Source organism: Lolium perenne, chromosome 1 (assembly GCF_019359855.2).
Source record: "Lolium perenne isolate Kyuss_39 chromosome 1, Kyuss_2.0, whole genome shotgun sequence".
Classification (NCBI taxonomy): domain Eukaryota; kingdom Viridiplantae; phylum Streptophyta; class Magnoliopsida; order Poales; family Poaceae; genus Lolium; species Lolium perenne.
The window spans coordinates 56,341,354-56,362,598 of record NC_067244.2 but is presented as its reverse complement, the minus strand read 5'-3'; the positions used below and the strand labels follow the sequence as shown (position 1 = coordinate 56,362,598).

At 45.1% G+C, this 21,245-nt stretch overlaps 1 protein-coding gene across 2 annotated transcripts; it reads right to left on the bottom strand.

The window, feature by feature from the left end:
* Positions 1 to 802: 802 nt before the first annotated feature.
* Positions 803 to 21,009, bottom strand: LOC127292997 (polycomb group protein EMF2B). 2 transcript variants are annotated; one of them, XM_051322562.2, is made up of 22 exons: positions 20,690 to 21,009; positions 20,501 to 20,626; positions 19,571 to 19,727; positions 19,398 to 19,453; positions 13,149 to 13,263; positions 12,911 to 13,067; positions 12,761 to 12,832; positions 11,634 to 11,770; positions 11,077 to 11,136; positions 10,799 to 10,923; positions 9,078 to 9,142; positions 8,465 to 8,517; positions 8,148 to 8,201; positions 8,002 to 8,061; positions 5,716 to 5,762; positions 5,497 to 5,642; positions 3,404 to 3,530; positions 3,266 to 3,314; positions 2,336 to 2,419; positions 2,073 to 2,152; positions 1,383 to 1,472; positions 803 to 1,244 (listed from the first exon to the last, which is right to left on the bottom strand). In XM_051322562.2, exons 2-22 carry the CDS (start codon positions 20,533 to 20,535, stop codon positions 1,121 to 1,123), a joined length of 1,893 nt encoding a protein of 630 aa, XP_051178522.1. In that variant the 5' UTR covers positions 20,536 to 20,626; positions 20,690 to 21,009; the 3' UTR covers positions 803 to 1,120. The 2 variants fall into 2 exon arrangements, with proteins under 2 accessions (XP_051178522.1, XP_051178518.1); XM_051322558.2 differs by having other exon boundaries at positions 12,761 to 12,838; positions 20,690 to 21,008.
* Positions 21,010 to 21,245: the final 236 nt, after the last annotated feature.

Below are 21,245 nucleotides of genomic sequence, written 5' to 3'. Positions count from 1 at the left end.
CATCTCGACCTGCTCCTCTTACACCTTCACGGTCGAGGCCTCGCAGTACTCCCACAGGAAGGCTCCGAGGAACCTTGCGCGGCGCCACAAGTCCCACTCCAAACGCTCGAATGTGTCCCATGTGGATGACTTGTGGGCATAGACGATGCCTAATCTCGTCCTGCCGCACTCGTCCTCCGCACGGCAGCGGCGGCACGAGCATCCTCCATGCATTGAGGAGCCAAACGCAAGAGGTGGATGTCAGCCCATCCTTAAGAGGTGGATGTCAGCCCATCCTACCAATGCCCGGGTGCGGTGGAGAGCCCACACCACATCCAAACTGACTCAGACGTGGTTGTGATGAGGCTTCGCCTTGGTCTGCGAGGTCCTAGCCTCGTCATCGTTCTTCGTCCTCCTAAACAACCACAACCACCCCTTGTCCATGGCCAAACATAGTTGCTGGAGGTATGGGGACATGAAGGCCTCTAGGTGGCAATGGCAAGAGAGGTGTGGCTCAGCAGGCGCAGTCACTTTCTTCAAATAAAGCAACACTGCCCACTAGTACTAGCACACACGCAAAAGGTGAAACGCTGTCAAGCAGCCCGGGACAGAAGCGGGGGAGTATACTCATTCCCAACCGAAATTTTGATCTTGGAATGGGTCAATCCACACACATCAGGTCGCTAGGATGGGTTTTCCCTTTTCCCTCCTACCCTCCTCCTCTATCCACGCTGACCAAAAGGTCAGTTGCCCTTAAATTGCGTTGTGTCTAACTGGCAGACAGAAGTGCATTGTTCCATTAGGGATCTTTAACAGTCTCGTATAGTGAAAAGCCATGAGAACACTTATTCAAGTCAGCAGACCATACAACATACATACAAGTTCTAAGACCCTGAATGCAAAGAACATGCCCACACCACAGTATATGATGAACAACAATTCATGTAAACACATCCCATCCAGATTTTTACAGCTTTCAACAGATTGATCAATAAATAGAATTGGATACTGTGCTCAATGACGCAATGGCCTCAGGTGAAGTTTTTGCCTCTCTTTAAGCTGCTCTTAAAGCTTCCTCCAAACATCTATTTGGTTTGAAGGAATGGCCACCCAAAAGCAGTACCAATGCACTTTGCTTGCCTCAAATTTTCTTGGGATCCAAGCTTTCCTTTTGGTACCCTTCAAGAATTGTGTTGCAGGTGTTCATGGCACGGGCATCTAGTAGACTGTGGTTCCACAGTTTGATCATAAGGAAACGCCAGCACCTGTTCACCCAGCAAGAAAATCACAAGTCAAATGAGCAATTGTGCAGGAATGATCGGCACAAAAGGTTCCTCCACAGGTGTTGAAGGCAACCACGAGATGTTAATTAATATTAAAGGGACTATAACTCGGCAACCCACCATAGGAGAGAAGTGTTCTGTACAAGTTGTTGTCCATGAAGCCGGGAAAATGCCTCGCAGGCCCAAGGAATATGACCATCCGCTAGCACCCTGTAATTTAGCCTTTTAGTAAGAGAATTGGACATATAGGGTTCAATTGGTACCGGCAAACAAAATTTCTGTGTCACGCAATCTGCCATGTTACAAATATCATCAAAACAAACAATTTTGCAGTTTACTCTCCAGGACAAATGTTTTATATGATAGTTACACATATAGTCAAACCTAACTGAATCAAGTGTAACATGTTTTGAAGCCACCTGCCTCTTGCTACGGCAAGAACACAATAAAATGGAACAAAAATGATCAATAGAGTATCATGTTGTGCAGGAATAAAACAATAAAGTAGATAAACAAAACAAAATGCTAGACACACAAGAAAAAACTAACAAAGCAGCCCTGCGACAATCATCAAAGTGAAAAGAATTGTGAAAAATAATGTTAGTCGTACAAGACAAAGACACAATTATACCCTTGTGTCTTGAAACACAATACTATGCATGAAATATACTGAGGCTTTGGTACGTCGAGTTTTCAAATGCCAAAGTTGACTACAACAGTACAACTGAAATCATAGAAAGATATGTCCAATGCTAGTTTCGACTTTTATATGTGAAATTACATGCTTGAAGTTGGAACAATGCAGCTGACCTTTGTTTTCGAACAAATGAATTCCACATATGCATAATAAGCTTCTCGTCTTTTGTGACGTCAACAAAATCATCAAGCATCTGCAACCCAATAAAGATGGTAATCTCAAAAGATAGAGAATGTCTAAAACAAATTGTTAGAAAGACACTGACTGGAACAAATTGTTAGAAAGTCACTGACTGGAACAAATTGTTAGAGAGACTGACTCAGGCTCAGGTCTTGGCAACAGCATGTTTCTGAGCAAAAATATTATTGTATCTTACCCTCCTATCTTCAAAGTCGGCGATGTCATCATCCACTTCATCTTCACTATCACGATCTGAGAAAACTTGTTCCACTGCCATTGGCTACAGAATAAGTAAATCCAGTCAAGCTAGATCTCAAATGCAGGAAAAATTTGTAGATACTACGGAGTCATAATAACAAAAAATTATATCACTAAAAATTCAATAAAACAAGACATAAGTAGGTACATTGCAATAACGGAGTGACGAGCATATGCAACAATATTTACCAAGACAATGAAGACTGGAGTACATAGCTCAATGATGCAGACCAAGAAAGTTGGAAAGAGGCAAAATGTTTTCCGACATGAAGATTTTTTTGTGAACTGAAGTTGTGAACAGCTTGGCACACTGGTTTCACCCTCCAATATTAAACTATACCCACCAAACTGGCTGGTATAAGAGGCACATGAGTAAACAAGATGATAAACGTATCTGCTTAGCCACCTTTCTTTATAACTGAGCGCAACCAAGTCAGCTGCGTAAACATCAATTTCAGCTCTTCCAAAGAGAAGAGAAAACAAAACATCTTTTCCGAAATCATGGTTTCAGCTAACAAGGAATGGAGACGAGTACTGCTTGGCAGCAGCCTCTAAGGAGATGGAACCTGACATTTTAGAGCTCTACCAGAAATCAGAATCAGATTCAAATACTAAATTACAGGGCGAAATGATTATTTCTCTGTACCAGATGTTTTAACTGCAGACCAGGCACCCAGAAAACAAGATGGGAATACAGAATACTAAGCCTGTACAGGAATTATGTAATATCACAAAAGTACAGGAATTATGTAATTATCACAAAACCATAACAATGCATGCACCAAACAGCAATAGGTCATGATGCAAACAAGTATGAGAAATAGAACAATCCAATGAGAAGGATGAACGATTTTCGTAATCCACACACCTGTGCCCTGTGAGAGTGAAAGAACTGACGTTTCTGCAAGAGTTGCCGGCTGCCAGACATTATGTGCATAAAAAGTTATTTTCACACTTTCAATCGTACGATGCATAACATATATTGGCATATAAATAGAAGGCCTACTTTCTGGGATCAGCTCGTTCCGCAGATAGCTTCCTTGTTTTCCCGAACTGTAGTACTGTAGGTGGTGAAAGATTGCTACCATGTACTGAGTGAGCAGGATCAACAGAAGCACGTGCTACAGAAATGTCTGAAAATTTTAGACAATAGAAATGAGATATGAGTAAGAATAAAACTTTCTGATGGGGATTGTTCACATGGATATGCATTTAGCTACGAACTTGGTTGTTTTTATCTGAACATGTTAATTCTTACAACTTCGAAAGCATAAATTTGAAGTGCAACCTTCAACTTCTTGCCAAAGAGGTACTAGTCACTCGGCCCAATGGACTAACTTATGTTTGGACGCAAATCAGCTAGAAATTGGTGACATTGTGTACAGGCTACTGCAGGATGGTGATCTTATTCTTATCACTAGGTCACCGTCAGTACATCAACACTCCCTTATTGCACTATCTGCGAAATTACTACCAGTTCAGTCAGTTGTTTCGATCAACCCATTGTGGTGGGGACCTTTTATGGGAGATTTTGATGGGGATTGTTTGCATGGATATGTCCCACAGTCTATAAGATCAAGAGTTGAGCTTGGAGAGCTAGTTAGCTTAAGCCACCAACTGAATGTGGAAGATGGTTGAAGTTGGTGTCCTTAACACATGGCTCTCCTGTTGACATCTGTTAACAAGCTCAGATGTTTTACTTAAAAACTGAGTTTCAGCAACTTCAAATGTTATGCCATTCACTCTCATTCACACCAATGCCAACAAATAATTAAATCTATGAACTCTCAAGCTTCACCATGGACTGGCAAGCAGTTCTTCGGCATGCTGCTTCCATTTGAAATATGAATTTCAGTACTGATCCTAAGTTACACATCATAGACGGTGGCTTTTGGCTACAGAATAGCACATCTGGCCTTTTCTATGCTATGCTCAAACAATATGGTGTCAAGAATCTTGAGTTCCTCTCTTCTGCTCAGGATATACTATGTGAATTCTTAACAATGAAGGGTTTAAGTGTCTCCCTTCCAGATGTCTATCTGTTCTCAGATCATTAATCAAGGAGATGGAAGTTAATGATGATGAAGAGTCTGTTAGAGCTAGCTACAAGCTCCCACCAAGGACTCCCTTTTTCTAAAGAGATGTGCTTCACACACACACACACACAGTTCTGTCTTGATGTGCTTCACACACTCCCTCTCTTTCTCTTGGTACGTTAGTGTCTCACACTCGCGCGCGTGCACGCACACACACAAGAGATGAAGCATATTTATTCTTCTCAATGCACTACATTCTTGGCTTTCTTACAAAGGGGATACAACCTTATATAGGCTTTCTAGGTCAGTTACTATTCCCTGAACAGTAGGTCAATTACAGTAAATCCAGCTTGTAACAGCTGGAAAATATTACAAAACTGCTCTTTTACAAAGCTATCAAAACTGACTTGAACACAAATACTAATCTTATTTCTACTAGATTATAGAGGTAGTATGTTTTTCACATTTTTTCATTTAAGCTAGGTCTTGTTCTTTTGGACTTAAATGTTCCCATTTTCTGTTTTGTAGGGACATTAGATTGGTGCTTTAAATTTGCCTAACCTTGTACATACATGCAGGAAATGGTGAAGAGAAAAAAATTGGGAGTAAGATTTATTGTAGACAAGCTTACAGAACAACACAATGCCATGAGAAACTAGTCAAACAGCTTGTTCCCTAGCCTAAAGTATATATTTCGAAGTGGTAAGTTCTGAAACTATGTGTTCCCAAAAATAAAAATGTGATCTGCTGACATAATCTGTTTAATGGGAAAAGACTTCTAGTGTTTGAGATGTTCAGGTATAATAAAACAACAGTTTAATAATCTGTGCCTAACGTAAGGGTCTAAATGTTTGAGTGCTTCATATTCAAAACAGCATGCAGAACTTCTCAATGATGTGCATCCAACAAAAAATAACTGGCATATTCTGAATATACCATAAAAGAAAGTTTACAAGAAACTTGACGGGTTTTGCCCAACTGTATGAATGAATTAGTCTACGACCAGAAAAATGGTTGCTAGGAAAGAGAAAAAATGAAAGAGAATCATAAGATAAGAGTGTACCATCGTCCTCCCTCGGAACAAAATCGTTTTCTGACCCTGCCTGGGCCTCTTTTGGTGAAGCTGAATCCAAATCCATGATATGGGGATGCACATTGCTTATTTTCGCAGCTGTGGTTCCCAACCTTCTACGCTTCTTAAACCTTGAGCTGATGCAATGCAACACAGTTAGCATGATGAAACAAAGAATATAGCATCATGAAATGGAGAAAAGGAGCCTACCAGTAGGAAAATGTTTGATGTCTTGGATCAACTCCCTCAGCCACAAGCTGGAAATAATAGGGATTCTTAGTTCTAGAGAACTAAACAGAATGCTTCAATTCAAATCAATATTCGCTATTCATAGAGTTAATATGCAAAGCAGATTCTGGCAGGGAAGCATGAGTTGATTATTAATAAGAGGCACCATGGGTGCAGCCACGGCCTCTGCATTCAAGAAAGCAAAACAAAAGGCTAAGAGCGAAAGTGGGAATCTAATTACCTGAAAACTAAATGATATTCTTATTGGGCACATCACAAAGACACTTAACATTTGTATTTAGGCTTCCCTCCTTCGTAGTCACACGTGATCTCCTGACTTGGTCATTGCTGTGACAAGAGGTGGCCAGCGGAGATGGGAAGTGATTTTGGTCATGTGCTTGATTTTTCGGCCTCACCCAGCATACAGATATGGCTGGTATGTATCAATTGATTAGGGATTAGGAGCAGCTTTGCAGACCGAACCGACCCAAGCTCTTCCTCTCATCACCCTACACCCAGCAATTCTTCCGATTCAAGCCACCGTGCGCTGGCACCACGAGGATGCCGCCCAAGCGGGGCAGCAGGAAGCCCAGCCGGGGCAGGCTGCGCAGAACTCCAGCCACCACCATACAGGTAACGGAGGGCCGTACTTAGTATGTCTTGTCCCTTGGAGCTGCCGCTTGCTGGCCATTTTGGTGTTTTGGGGGGAGTTGCGATTGTTTTCTCTGCGCTTGGGCCATTGTTTCGATTTTACTCAGCCGGCCAGCCACCTCTCATCTAGGGTTTTCTGGTCGGTGTTGCTTTATTTCGATTCCACTATACGGGATTTAAGCAGCCAATGGTCATTAGTGCTTAATAGTCGTTTGCTTGCGGTGGCAGGAGAAGGGTGAGAAGAAGGTTGAAGAGAGGAGATGCCACAGGAGGACATGAAGAGATGCCACAGGCTTCTGCAGAGGTGATTATTTGTTCTCGCGTACAGTACAGTTTTGTGATTCATTCAGAAAAAGGAAAACCGCCAGGCCTTGTTTGGCACTAGTGTCTTAATAGGGATTGGTTTGGCTGTTCGATTATTTCTACGATGGCTGGGATGGGGAGGTAGAAATGTGGATTTCTTAGGTTTTGTGCCACTTGATGGTCGTTTGGTTGTGATGGCAGGAGAACGACAAGAAAGGTGAGGTGGAGGAGATGCCACAGCCTTCTGTCGAGGTCAGTAGTATTTTGCTCCCCAGGTGTTTTTTGGTTGCAACATTTCTTTCTTCTGAAAGAGCTCGCGGTCGGCTTTCTGAGATGCTTAATGTTCATTTGGCTGTGGTGGCAGGAGAACAACGAGCGGTGCCATGTTCGGTACTTCGTGTTCTGATGCTATCATATATGGAAAAAGTGAGTTCCCCGTGACTATTCAGGTTCAGTATCTTCTTCAGGCCCACACCATAACTGGAGCTAATGAGATGTGGCACAGTATCTTGGGTTCAGATGAGATCTTTAAAATTTCTCAATTGTACAGAGTCCCTTATGTAATTTGTGGGGTATGTGTATAAAATTCTGAACTGCTCTATAGAGTATAGATATACACAAACGCCTGGTATTTCGGGCCCAAAGCCTTTGAACATATGCAGGCAGTAGATAGAGAGAAACCTTGCTAAATGGATGTGTAAAGTGAAGTTGAAGATCATTAATGTGAACATCAATGATGTGAACAAGTAGATCTCATATGTGCAAAAATATTTTATTTGAACCACTGGGTAAAATTAAAGCTGATGGATTTAAGAACCTGTGCTAGAAACACATTGTGCTATGCACACATTCTTGCTGACTACTGGGCAACTATGTGTGCACACAGTAGCACAGTTACAGAGTTGCCCTAGACATCATGAGCTAACCAATATACCTAAAAATACACATACGGTGACATTGAAAGATGTGCTAGTGTACCACAAGAAACCATAAAGACTATTACCCCAGTAGGCCAAGAAAGATGTATACAATAATCATCTTTCAAGATCTACATGTAAGACCAGTTTGGCTGGGTCCATGCTCTGATATTTCATCTCGTTGGAAAGTATAAGCATTGACGATTCCTCATCAGGGTAATGCAGCCCCATAGGGCTTTGTGTACCTCACACTCACCAGTTAATACTCTCGTAAAAAATCCGTCCCCAGAAATCAAGTCATAGCATGCTAAAATTAACACTCGGTTCAACCGTCTATCAGTGACTAATTCTATCATTTATTATCGACAAACTTGGGAGTTCTATGTCACTAATTTACCTCTGTTCTCCAGGCATCAATCTTCAGACTAACATTCACAGCCTGGTATTCTTCAGATATCTGTGTGAACATAGAACAAGCTAACAATCAAACTATGACAACGATTAAATAAGATTTTGTGATGGAAATTTTGGCGGTATACCAACCCAAAACTCGAAGTGGAATAGGTCATGCGATGAATTCAGGTGACACCCGAGACCCTATTATCACCAGAATCACAACATTAGGGATGCGTCTTGAGAAAATGTGCACAGAGATTGTTCCATAAGAAATAATAAAGGATATGTACAAAGAAAACGCAATCTAAATTTCATCACCAAAGGACAAGAAAACATCAACAATTCAATGGAGTAAAACAAAAAAAATGATTTTATCCTAAGGTGAAATGATCAACCAGCCCTTTGCAGTACCGTGTGACATTTCAGAAAATATGACATGAATGCAAGTTTGCTTTAAACTTTACCTTGTAGCTTCCACACTTCACCAAGCAGAAGGGGCAAGCAAAATCTTCAGTGACTGGCAAGAAGGGATCAATATAAGAAACAGAAAATTAAAAGAGCTAATTTCTTGAAAATTAAGATAAAGAAGCAACGAACCATGAAGCAGACAGAAATTATCTGAGTTTTTTACCCACAAAATGTCAATCAGTGAGATGCAGAACTGAAAATAGGTAATTTCAAAGCCTCTAAACCAGATCTTTTACATTATCAGTATTCACAACGAAGTCCTTGGATTCCAATTTCAACTTTACACTAATCTATTAAAATGTTACAAATCATCTCAAAGGCGTGTGCTTTCTGTTTTATGTACAAGCATTTTCATTAATAACATTTGTTCAATGAAATATAATGAATTTTCAGTTTATGCTAATCACACAAAACTTGATTATAGAAATAAACGCATAATTTAGTCAAAAGGAGATGGTTGATATTGTAAAGAGTAACATAACATACTGATATTACTAAATATCTTACACATCTAGTTAATTTACGTTACCCGAGTCGATACATGAAGCAAATGAATGTGAGTGAAACTGAAAAAGCGCATGATCCCAAATGTTTGTGTAAGAGAAGAACCTTCGGTTTTTTGCATAGTATTGTTGTAGTACTTGAAGTTGAAAAGCACATTACCAGCTCTTAACCTGTGAAAGAAAACTTTTATTTGTTTACTTGGCTTTATCAAAATGCAAATCTATTTGTAAAGGTGAAAGTAAAAGCAAAGTGTCATAAAAAGATCTGGCCAGGCACGCTAGGTCAGCCAGGCTTTGGCTAGGAGCTTGCACAAGAGTCCAGCATCTGTTCCGGAAGCCAAAACCCCATCACTAGGCATTTGTTGAAATTTGATATACTGACTCCATTTATATACCTACTCTTTCAGACATCTATATCTATATTAAATATTAGAGGAATATATAATAATAAAAGCAATAAGGCTTCTCGTCCATTTTTCCGATTTTACCCTGAGAGTTTGGGAATATTACAGTGTCTGCCACCGCTTAAGTGAAAAAACAGTTTGTCAGTACGGTCCACGGCCCAGCCCCTCAACGGTGAGGACGCCCTGCGCAGTCCCTCGCCTGGCTGTGGTCTCCCCTCGAACCCCACGGCCGATGCGTCACATCGCGCCCTCCACGGCGAGGCTCCCAGCGCAACCCACACCTCCACGGCAGTCTTCACATGCAATAGCTGCGGTCCCCCCCCCCCCCCCCCCCCCCGACCACGCACCCCTGATTTCCGCGGCGGATGCGTGGGGACCTCCATGGCGAGGCGACAGCGCAGCCCCTGGCCTGGCTATCCACGTGCCCGATGCAGCCTCACTGCTCTCGTAGTCCTGTGGATTTGGGGGAAAAAATCGAACCAAAACCTACAGGAGGGACAGAGAAACAGAGTAGCATCCACATCCCTTCGCGTGGTTTTAAGGAGTCCGAGATGGGGCCACAGGCTGCAGGCTGGACGGGATGGATACAGAGGTTGTGCTGGGCACAAAAAAGAATTCGCAGCCGCGTCCACTCAATCCATGCACCAATCTGGACTGCAACGTTTGCTATGTCTGACTTCTGAACCTCACGTGACAGCAAACTGACACGACGTGTAAATGTTTTGGTACTATCTAGCTTCCCAATATAATTAGACTCCAATCTCTTGCGAACTGCGACCCTTCAAAGTTCAAAATTGCGTTCTATGTGTGTTGTCTATACTCTATATTTGCTATACTTGTGAATACAGCTTATTAATTATTGATGCTGAAAATAAAATATAAATAAAATGGTTCTAACGCTTCAAATAAAATTCAAGAAGCCCCTCATTGACTCCTTAATTACCAACGTGGAATTTCAAGATATCCCAAGGTGAACCTCAGTCAAATTGATTGTACCGTTCTTCACAGTGAAGCGGTCACCAGGGTGAAGGAATACATGATGTTTGATCTCTTAAAAAAAAATTGGATCTTCCATAGGTTAGATTGATGATACACAAAGGATGATAGGAATGACGGCACAGAGCGATAGGCAGCGGCAGCAGAATCTAAGCATATCACAGGGCAAGTTCTCCTAAATCCTAAGAGGATTGGGCTATCTAAGCATGTCAAAGTGAAATTTAAGGGCGACACATAGGATGAGGTGAGCGAAATTTAGGGGCGTCAATAGGATGCGGTGAGGAGGTAAAAACACACATAATCCTCTCATGTTTCCTTACATGCTTAATTTCCGCTGTTGTGATAACATTTTAATAATATATCTCCCGTTGCAACACACAGGCAATTTTCCTAGTTTACAATAAAGAGCCATATATAGTAGCCTTACCTTATAATATGTGGTAATGATGAAGGTGGGACACCACTGTATGAGTAACTACTATATGGAGATTCAGACATGTCTCTTGCACCAGCCTCTTGAGCAGATATGGCTACTTGGAGTTGATATGAACCCTGCAACAATATTACCAAATTCAGAGAAGCTATGGAAGTAACTGACAGAACTTGTGCTATAAAAGGGTTTGCCATCTTATATCAGCAATGCTTGCCCCCCTTAAGTACAGAACCAATGATTAGATTAAGACAAATGAACAAGAATCATCTTACCGTAGCATCAACCTTATGAGAGCAAAATGTCAAGCAACTGTCCTGCTCTAGAAGTTTTGGCTGCATGTAACAAACAAAAGACATGTATAGGTCAACCTACATACGGAAGTAAAATTGGCAGCAACTCCTTTCTCTTAGTTTTGAAGTTCTATTAAAGATAAAAAAATAAATAGCCAAATCTGAGGAACAACTGAAGGAGAACACATTTCCGAAATCACTGAAACTTCCATAAACTACAGATTCCATTATTTACTCTTGAGATGATCTTATAATAGTTTCTGTTACAATGATACAAACTGCCCTACCTCTAATCTCACAATTCAGGATGTGCTAATTACAAACACTCTGGCCTTCAAGAAAACTAAGTAAATGGGGTAGATCATCAATAATCAATAATCAAAGTACATGTGGCTAAGGTAGTTTATTTAGGCAGAAACAAGCTTCAGGTGCTGCAAAGGGCTGCGCTTCATCAATACTATGGTTAAATAATATAGAAAAGTTGTAGCACATAATAAGAACATCAAGACATAAACTATGGAGAAGTTCAACTGACATACCTCTAAGAAGCTTGGACTCATACTAACTGCAGAAGCCAACTCCACTGTATGTCCCAAGTTCAAAGTTACACAATTCTCCAAAGACGAACCAAGCAAATCAATTGGTATTTTACCCCAGAAACATTTGCCTTCAAGCTCTGCCAAATGCATCAAATAGATGATAGTAAGCAGTTGCACTCAACAAGACTAAAAAATCATAACTGGTTTCTGAGTTCAATGTGTTTTTTACACTTAACGTTCCTCACAACATGCTTTTCGGGGCGTGTGAGAAAAGAAGTGTTCTTTACACTTATTTTTAGAAGGAACATGTGTTAACCTATACTGCCTAATGATAGCTGACAAAAAGGATCCCCACAAAGGAGAAGAACATATCTAAATTCCCCATCAAAAATTGATCATCCAATGTTTAATGAACATTAGCCATATGATTCTCCTTGTGGCCAGCTAGTGGCGGTACACCCTAAATAATCTCAAACTAGACCATATAGGCATATACTATCCAAAAACTATGTGAAAGCTCAAAATGTTCATCATACAACGTAAAGAGACACCTATACATGCAATTTTAGTAAGGGGCCTCTAGGATTCTTCCATTTTTGCTCTCTGACGATGTCGTGGCGTTAGTAGTATAGATGGTAGCAGTTGGCAGTAGCTTCCATAATTGTAGTCTAGGTCAATTACTGCAATAATCTAGCCGTATTGAGTTATTTTGTGTCAGAGTCAAAGAAGAGTCCTAGTCAAATACTACTACTAGTCCTAGTAGGTTTGCATCAGGCCTCCTGGCGTTGATCCTCCTATAAGAGGATGTGTATCCCGTGTGTTTTGGATCAAGCAGTAATAAAACCCCAATCTTCCAATTGCTAATCCCTACCTCTCTAATTTCTCTGATCTACCCCCAATATCTTCTCAACTCACCGGTCACGGCACCAACCCGAAGGCGACGCCCTCGCCCGCCGGTGAACCATCCCTATAATCTACGCAGCAGAGGTGTACACAACAGACAATGGTTGAAATTTGAGGACTTGGCTCGGTATACTTGTAGCATTCAAAACAATGCCTCTTAATGTCTTAGTTGCACTTATAGCTTATTCTCGTAACTGTTCAGAAAATGCTTATCACAAACTTACTTTGGAGAGCAGAGCCTTCCACATTGTCCCCAGTGCAATTATTTTCCCCAATATTTTCTCCCGCTTGCCCTTCTGAAACTAAAAAAGGAATCATGTTACGGTGGTGAAGAAACGTAAACCAGAAATAATCACAGATGATGCACACCATACCACAACTGATAAGGATAATGTTAAGGTTGCAAGCTCGGGAGGTTGTTAAATTCTTGACATCTGGAATAGTGAATGTAGCTTTGGTGTGATCTTCATTACCAGATTCACTAAAAGACGTAAGCAAACAAGCCCGACTGAATCGATATATCGGAGAATGCTGTGAAACATGATACCCTCAATGAGATAAGAGATCATTTGGTATAAAATGTTGCACGGAACTAAAAGATGGTAGACTTACCCCTTCAAGCGAGATATTTGTGGTAGGAGTAGCTAAAAGAACATAAAGAGGGAAAGCATTCTGTTCTGGCCACTCAGTATTTGCACCTCGAGAAAGTGATACAGTTATCTGAATCCTACATCAGAAAAAACACTGGTCAGTATTTGCATGATGTAACAGACAAGGTTCGATTCAATAGCAGTTAGTACGAAGTATAACACAGGATATTACAACTGAAATAACTTAATTCTTGGGCATTGTCTGGCAAAACCCATTTCGTCTTCTATTACAGTGTACGTAGAGGCAGTAGCAATCTAGCTCTAAATCAAATATGCCTAACAAAACGCTTAAGTCGTAAAATACCAAACATAAATATATTTGGGTTGTTGCTCCAACCACTGGACAGAGTTGAGAACATGATTGTCTTTGGTGGACCATGACCTTATGTGTTAATCTTAAATTTGCGCGAATTTAGGGCAATTGCTTGCCTTAGCAGATGGGCAATTTGCGTACATAAACTGGACATGCATTTATTATCTGCATTAAGGCAAAAGCCAATACTAATATTTGTATAAAACATATTTTCACATATATACATTCTAAATTCGCGAATAAGAAGCTCACTACGCTGTACAGGCTGTCATAATCTATGAATACACCATCCTTGATCGAACAGAACTAGCCGAAAGTAGTTGCATGCTTAATTTGGTAGAATAATAATATGGTTGGAATTATTGCAAAAGAATGTAGAATACAATTGCAATCTATATACAGTTCTACCGCTTCTATCGATTTATTATGGACAATTACTTGCATTGTTGCATTGTAAGAAACACTTGTTATTTTCTGAATAAATAATAAGCGATCTTTCATTTCAATACATAATGTCTACCTAAAGGCTTTGATGCTACTACTAGCTTAAAGAGGAAAATTAGGTTTTGTACAAGAAGATTAGCACAATACTATTGCAAAGAGGTGTAAATTAGAAAACTAACATCCAATGTGAGGATCGCAGGCAGGACCACATTAGCGACACCTGAGGTGACATTTATTAACTTGATGATCTTAGCCAACATTACTTAGCATTGTGCGTGTGTACAGTGTACACCAAAGTATGGTCATTATACAAATTCGATGGAATTTGATATTCTGAAAAAACATAGTTTCCTACGCTACTTTTCACAAACTTATAGTTGTTCAGTCTAGTTTGAGTGAATACAGCAGGACTCACTTAGAGCATCCCCATCACATGGTGTAGGTGTAAAAAACCTGTCATATACACCACTTGGGTGCAAAAAATGGCTCCCATCAGATGGTGTAGGTGTAAAAAATGTGGTCCCGGGTGTGGTCCAATTTGACACCAGTGGTGTATATTTGCCCCAAGTGGTGCAAATATACACCACTTGGAGAGGTGGTGTAAAACCAACCGGCCGGCCATGCGCCCCTCTAACCGTCACTTTTGTCCCGTAGCGCGTGCCCATCTCCTCCCCGCCCACACGACCGCCGCACCGCCGCCGGCAACTCGACCTAAATCCGGCCAGCCGTAGCTTCCCCGCCGCCCGCCTCGCCCCGCCGCACCTCGTCGGACTGTCCCCGCAAGGAGAGATGGCCGGAAACGAGCTGTCGCGGCCGTAGCAGTCCACCGCCCGGCGGCACGATTCCGGCCGGATTAAGGCGCGCCACGCCCTTCTGCGGCGGTCTGCGGGGCCGCACTGTTGGATAAAGTCACTGTACTGTTGTCTCTGTGGAGGCTGCTGCACATGGTCCTGTGGAGGACTGGCTGCAGCATACATGGTCCTTGTGAAGGACTGCTGTTAGGATAGGAAAGTATCTTTGACTGCCTTTTTAGGGGCATCAAGGACTGGCAGTTAGCAGCACCCTTGACTGCTTTTAGGGGCATCAAGGACTGGCAGTTAGACTAGCATCTTAGCATATTCGTGGCTGGCTAGCAGCTATATATCTGTATCCCCAACCCTCAGGTTGGTTATGGCATTTGTGTGAGATGTGTGTGAAATAAACCAACGAAAATTGCCCCAACTCTCCTAGTGTCATCCTCTTCTTCATGAAAGTGAGGCTAGAGATACTAACAAGTGGTATCAGAGCAAGGTTGTCTTGCAGCCTGAGCATCTCCTGCTCCTCCCCTTCACAGGGAAGGGAGCAGCCCCAACCAGTAGCAGCCTCAACTGCCCCTGGTTACTTCCCTCCGTCCGGGTTGTCGAGCAGCAGCTCGTCGGAAGCAGCGCTCAGCCCCCCGACGAGCGAGCCATGTCCGACGGCCACTCTCAAGACACGGCTACCTCCAAAGATGCGGCGTCGGCAGAGGCCGATCGCGCCGCGCAGAGGAGCGTGAACGAGTGGCCGTGGCAGCCGCTGCGGCGAAAGCAAGGGCATCGAGGCTGGCAGCGGCCGAGCTGGCAGCAGCCAGAGCGGAGGTAGAAGCAGCAGCGGCAGCGGAGGCAGCACGCGTAGCAGCGGCAGAGGTCGAGGTGCTGCGCGGCGGCGCCAATGGCTCCGGTTCTGCCGACGGCAACGCCGGCGCAGATGCCACGCCGCGAGAGCGGGTGGCGCAAGGGGCGCCGAGCACGCCCGCGCATACGGCGGTGGCGCTCCCGGAGGAGGCGCGCACGGCGGTGGCGCTCCCGGAGGAGGCGTGCACGGCGGTGGCGCTCCCGAGGAGGCGCGCACGGCGGTGGCGCTCCCGGAGGAGGCGCGCAGGCGGTGGCGCTCCCGGAGGAGGCGCGCACGGCGGTGGCGTTCCCGGAGGAGGCGTGCATGGCGGTGGCGCTCCCGGAGGAGGCGCGCACGGCGGTGGCGCTCCCGGAGCGCACGGCGGCGGCCGCTGGGACGACCAAGACCGCGGCCTCTATGGGGTCCGGACTGTGGTCAGGGACGTTGGTCCCGGTGCAGGGTGGCCTACCCTCACCAAAACCAACTATGTCGAGTGGGCCGCGGTCATGAGGATCAGGCTCCAGGTGCGGCACATGTGGGAGGCGGTCCAGTACGGCGACGTCGACCACCATGAGGATCGACGGGCGTTGGATGCCCTCATCGCTGCAGTTCCGCCTGAGATGCAGTTCTCGCTTTCCAACAAGCGGACTGCCAAGGAAGCTTGGGACGCCATCGCTGCGGCACGCATCGGCAGCGATCGTGCTCGCAAGTCGACACTGCAGGCACTTCGCAAGGAGTGGGAGAACCTGGCTTTCAAGCCAGGGGAGGACGTCGATGACTTTGCTCTCCGTCTCAACACTCTGTTGCAGAAGATGGTGCAGTTCGGTGATGACACCTACGACGAGGAGAGAGCTGTCGAGAAGCTCTTTCGCTGCATCCACGAGAAGTACAAGCAGATGGCTCGATCGATCGAGTCTCTGCTGGACCTCTCCACGATGACGATCGAGGAGGCGATAGGTCGCCTCAAGGTCGTCGACACCGACGAGCCACAACCTCTCTCGGGGCCCATCACCATTGATGGGAAGCTACTTCTCACTCGGGAGCAGTGGGATTCCTGCCACGGTGACATGAAGAAGGGGGAGTCTTCTTCCACGCCAGGCGGCCGCAAGCGTGGCAAGCCGCGCAAAGATGCCCAGGCCGGGGTGCAAGGACTTGCCGACGATGATGCCCGCGGAGGCGCCCAGGGAGGCGCCGCCGGCAGGCACAAGCCGGCACCAGACGACACCTGCCACAACTGTGGCCGGCTTGGCCATTGGGCCAGGGAGTGTCGGCAGCCACGACGCGGCCAGGCCCACGTCGCACAGGCAGAGGAGGAGGAGGAGTCGGCTCTGTTCATGGCGCATGCAAGCATCGAGCTACTTCCAGCGGTACCGACCGCAGCGGCTCTCCTCCACCTCGACGAGTCAAAGGCACACGCCCTTCTCGGCGATGGCTCCGGCAACAACAAGACTGGCGGGTGGTGCCTCGACACCGGCGCCACCCACCACATGACCGGTCGACGGGAGTTCTTCGCCGACCTTGACTCCGACGTGCGAGGCTCCGTCAAGTTTGGGGATGCCTCCGCCGTGGAGATTAAGGGTGTCGGCTCCGTCACCTTCACCGCCAAGACTGGAGAGCATTGGTTGCTCACTGGTGTCTACTACATTCCCGCGCTGAGGAACTCCATCATCAGCCTGGGACAGCTGGATGAGAACGGCTCCCGCGTGCTGATCGAGAGCGGAGTTCTGCGCATCTGGGATCGCCACCGTCGCCTGCTTGCCAAGGTAACTAGAGGCACAAATCGCCTCTATGTTCTTGATGTGCAGGTGGCACAACCCCTCTGTCTCGCTGCTCGTCGGGAGGACGAGGCGTGGCAATGGCACGAGCGCTTCGAGCATCCTCATCTTGAGGCCCTGAAGCGTCTCAGTGACACGGAGATGGTGCGAGGCCTGCTGTGCCTCGACCATGTGGTGCAGTTCTGCGACGTCCGGGCGAGCTTCCGAGCCAAGGAGAGGCTCGAGCTCGTGCACAAGGACTTGTACGGCTCGGGATGGCTCACCGCTCCCACAAGACGACGTACAAGACTTAGGGGGAGAATGTTGGATAAAGTCACTGTACTGTTGTCTCTGTGGAGGCTGCTGCACATGGTCCTGTGGAGGACTGGCTGCAGCATACATGGTCCTTGTGAAGGACTGCTGTTAGGATAGGAAAGTATCTTTGACTGCCTTTTTAGGGGCATCAAGGACTGGCAGTTAGCAGCACCCTTGACTGCTTTTAGGGGCATCAAGGACTGGCAGTTAGACTAGCATCTTAGCATATTCGTGGCTGGCTAGCAGCTATATATCTGTATCCCCAACCCTCAGGTTGGTTATGGCATTTGTGTGAGATGTGTGTGAAATAAACCAACGAAAATTGCCCCAACTCTCCTAGTGTCATCCTCTTCTTCATGAAAGTGAGGCTAGAGATACTAACACGCACGAGCTCGGGCGGCGTCGATCTGCCGTCCGCGAGCCCCCGCGCAGCCAAGTGCGGCCGGAATCGACCGGGGCTTGACTGGCTCCGCCTCGCGTCGCCGTCCGCCAACCCATCGCCGCCGGCCTCGCCCCGCCTCCCCTCGACGCCGCTGATATCCTACCGGCCTGCAGCTCCTCCGTCCGGCCTTTTGTGCTAGTTTGTTAATGGTAGAATTATGTTTTGTATAGATGTCCTCAAGCAAGAGTTCAAGCTATTTGTGATGAACTATGCCTATTTGTGAGATGATTTGTGTGCAACTTTATGATGAACTATTTGTGTAATAATGATCAACTATTTGTGTTATGAAATATGTAGTATGATTGCATTTTATTTGTGTTTTGGAATTATTTAGATATGAGTTTCATCAATATGTTTGCAAATCTGAAAATATACACCACCTAGGTTTTACACCATCTGATGGGCACTTGGTGGTGTATTTTACACCATCTGGTGGGCACCCAAAAAAACTGGTGGTGTAAAAGTCCAAAAAAGGGAGAAAGTGGGTGGTGTAAAACACTGTTGGTGGTGTATAATGCCCCCTTTTTTACACCATCTGCTGGGGATGCTCTTAACTTGGCAAATGAGAACACTTAGATGCATCAGTTTCCAGATCTGACGGTAACACAAATATGGCACGCTGGCAATCCTAATGGGAATGGAAAGAAAAAATGATTAACACTTAGCAGGGGGACACACCACATCATGGCAGGAGTGTGCTAACTATTCAACGGGAGCCTATCTGCAAAAACATCATTACCCCGAAATACTTGCATCTCGCTCATGTGAGTCACACATGGGGAAACCCCTGCCAGGACAACAGTCATGCCACATCACCATCAGCAACTCAGCATGCTGTTCTTTTGCCTGTCTGGATTGGACTCAGGTAGGATCCTAGGTTCTGCAGCTTGATACTGCTATGTTGGAAGCATTCCCAATTTGATTCAACCCCGATAGTGAAAACCTTATCTATGTGGTTTCAACACAGCGATAGGAATAAGCAAAATACATAGTAGTGAAGTCTACTATGTCAATAAAATAAAATTGGGATCTCTTTTGACATATCAAATTTTTTTTGACATATCAATTTTTTTTTTAAGTCATGGGTTTCCTCGTCATATCAATTTAATACTGCTATGTTGGAAGCATTCCCAATTTGATTCAACCCTGATAGTGAAAACCTTATCTATGTGGTTTCAACACAGCGATAGGAATAAGCAAAATACATAGTATTGAAGTCTAAAGCGGAACAGTCTTTTCTCTTTTGACATATCAATTTTTTTTTTAAGTCATGGGTTTCCTCGTTTCTTACAGTACAGTCAAAGAGTATACCTCTTTTTCCGGCTTGCATGTATCTTGTAATGAAGGCATCTTTGCAGAAAAGAGGGCTGCAAAAATCGATGATACATCATTGGCATCTCAAATCACTTACACGTGATGGTTATGAGTGGTAAGCACGTGTAGTCGATGTCATTATTAGGCAAGAAAATTATGAAGAAACATACATTTTTAATGGATCTTCGTTGAATAATATTGTACAATTCGACTGGCTTGCAGTACAAGGCGAAACTTTCTTCAGCAGCAAGCTGCTCATCTGGAGATAACCGAGATCTCGATTGCTGACGGCACATCTGGTCTGCAGACTGGGGATAACCGTTATCCCTACATAGAAGCAGCATGAGCGTCAAAAGAAGAAGATACCATCAACCCATCTTACTATTAAGGTCAAGAAAAAACATCTACCATATATACATGGTTGCGTCTCTGCAAAGCAGCTACTCAACTATTTTCCAGAAATCTAGATACAACAAAGGTAGGTACAGTGCCACATAGATTTGAAGTAAGGGGTCATTAAAACTCGCGAAACAGAATTGGCCATTTACTAGTTCCCAGGTGCAACCAACCGCCATCGGTTACCAATCAGTGACGAGTCGGTAGACAATATTCATTTACTAATTTCCAAATGCAACCAAGGCAGCACCGCATAGAGTGCCAAGTAAGCAATCATGAATTCTTGGATTAGCCGTTTACTTTCAAAAGTACTTCACTATCCACCCATCGAAACATCCGACAATGAGACAGAGACCATGGTCCAACTACCATTCTTGCGTCGCACGTAACTTTTCCTACTGGGTTGCTACCACAGTGCCCTACTAAATAAACACACAAATTGATCAACAGGCAACGTTTCTCGACTATCCAAGCGGACATCACCAGGAAACTTTTGCATCGCACGTAACTCTTTCTATTGGGTTGCTATAACAGTGCCCTACTAAATAAACGCACAGATTGATCGACTGGCAACGTTTCTCGACTATCCAAGCAGACGTCACCAGGAAATTAAATCTACACAGCTCAAGTAGCAACCAGCGGAACACAAGCATAGCATAGCACGAGACATCTATTAACTTAAGCGGGTGGCGGTGGCAGCATACCCTGCTTCGCGGGCAGGTAGGGCTAGGCCAGGCATCCTCGTCGTTGCCTCAGGGTCGCAGACTGGCGGGCTGGCATCAAGCAGCAGGGGTAGATCTAGATGATGCTGCGGCGTCCACAAGCGGAATCTGTGGAGGCTGAAATTAGTTGGGGTTTGGGTGATAATCACTAGGATGACTAAATTCGCGTACCTCAAAGACCGATGTCGGCGCTTGCGGGCGGAGGGTGGAAACCGAAGGCGGTGATGGCGGCGGCGGTCTGGCTAGGGCACGGGCACAGCTCCGGTTCACCTCCTGCCCTCCAGGTCTACCGGGGCAGCGTGACCAGCAGAAGGAGGGGGGCGAGGGTACGAGCAGCCAACCGGGGAGGACGCGAGTCGCGGCCGCTGCCCCCGATCTATTTCTCCGGGGGAGTTAGCACCGCCGCCGCCGCCCGCCGCCGTCGCCTACAGGAGAGGAGGCGATGGGTTTGGGGAGGGAGATATACGATGGGGACAGGAGAGCCTGGCCCTGGCAGGAGGAGGTGATGACGCAATTGCACGCGTGCAAGTCACATGGGGGAGCAGCCACGACACGCGCTCATCGGTCCGATCGATTTTGCGGTCTGAAGTGGTCCAAGTTAACCAAGCGTATCCTAATATGTCTTGCAGAGAATTGCAGATAATTCTTGTACGAACACAGACTCCTCCCTTATATAAAAACTAATAAAGGCTGAAAAACTAGTATAGATTTATTTTGTGGATGCCTG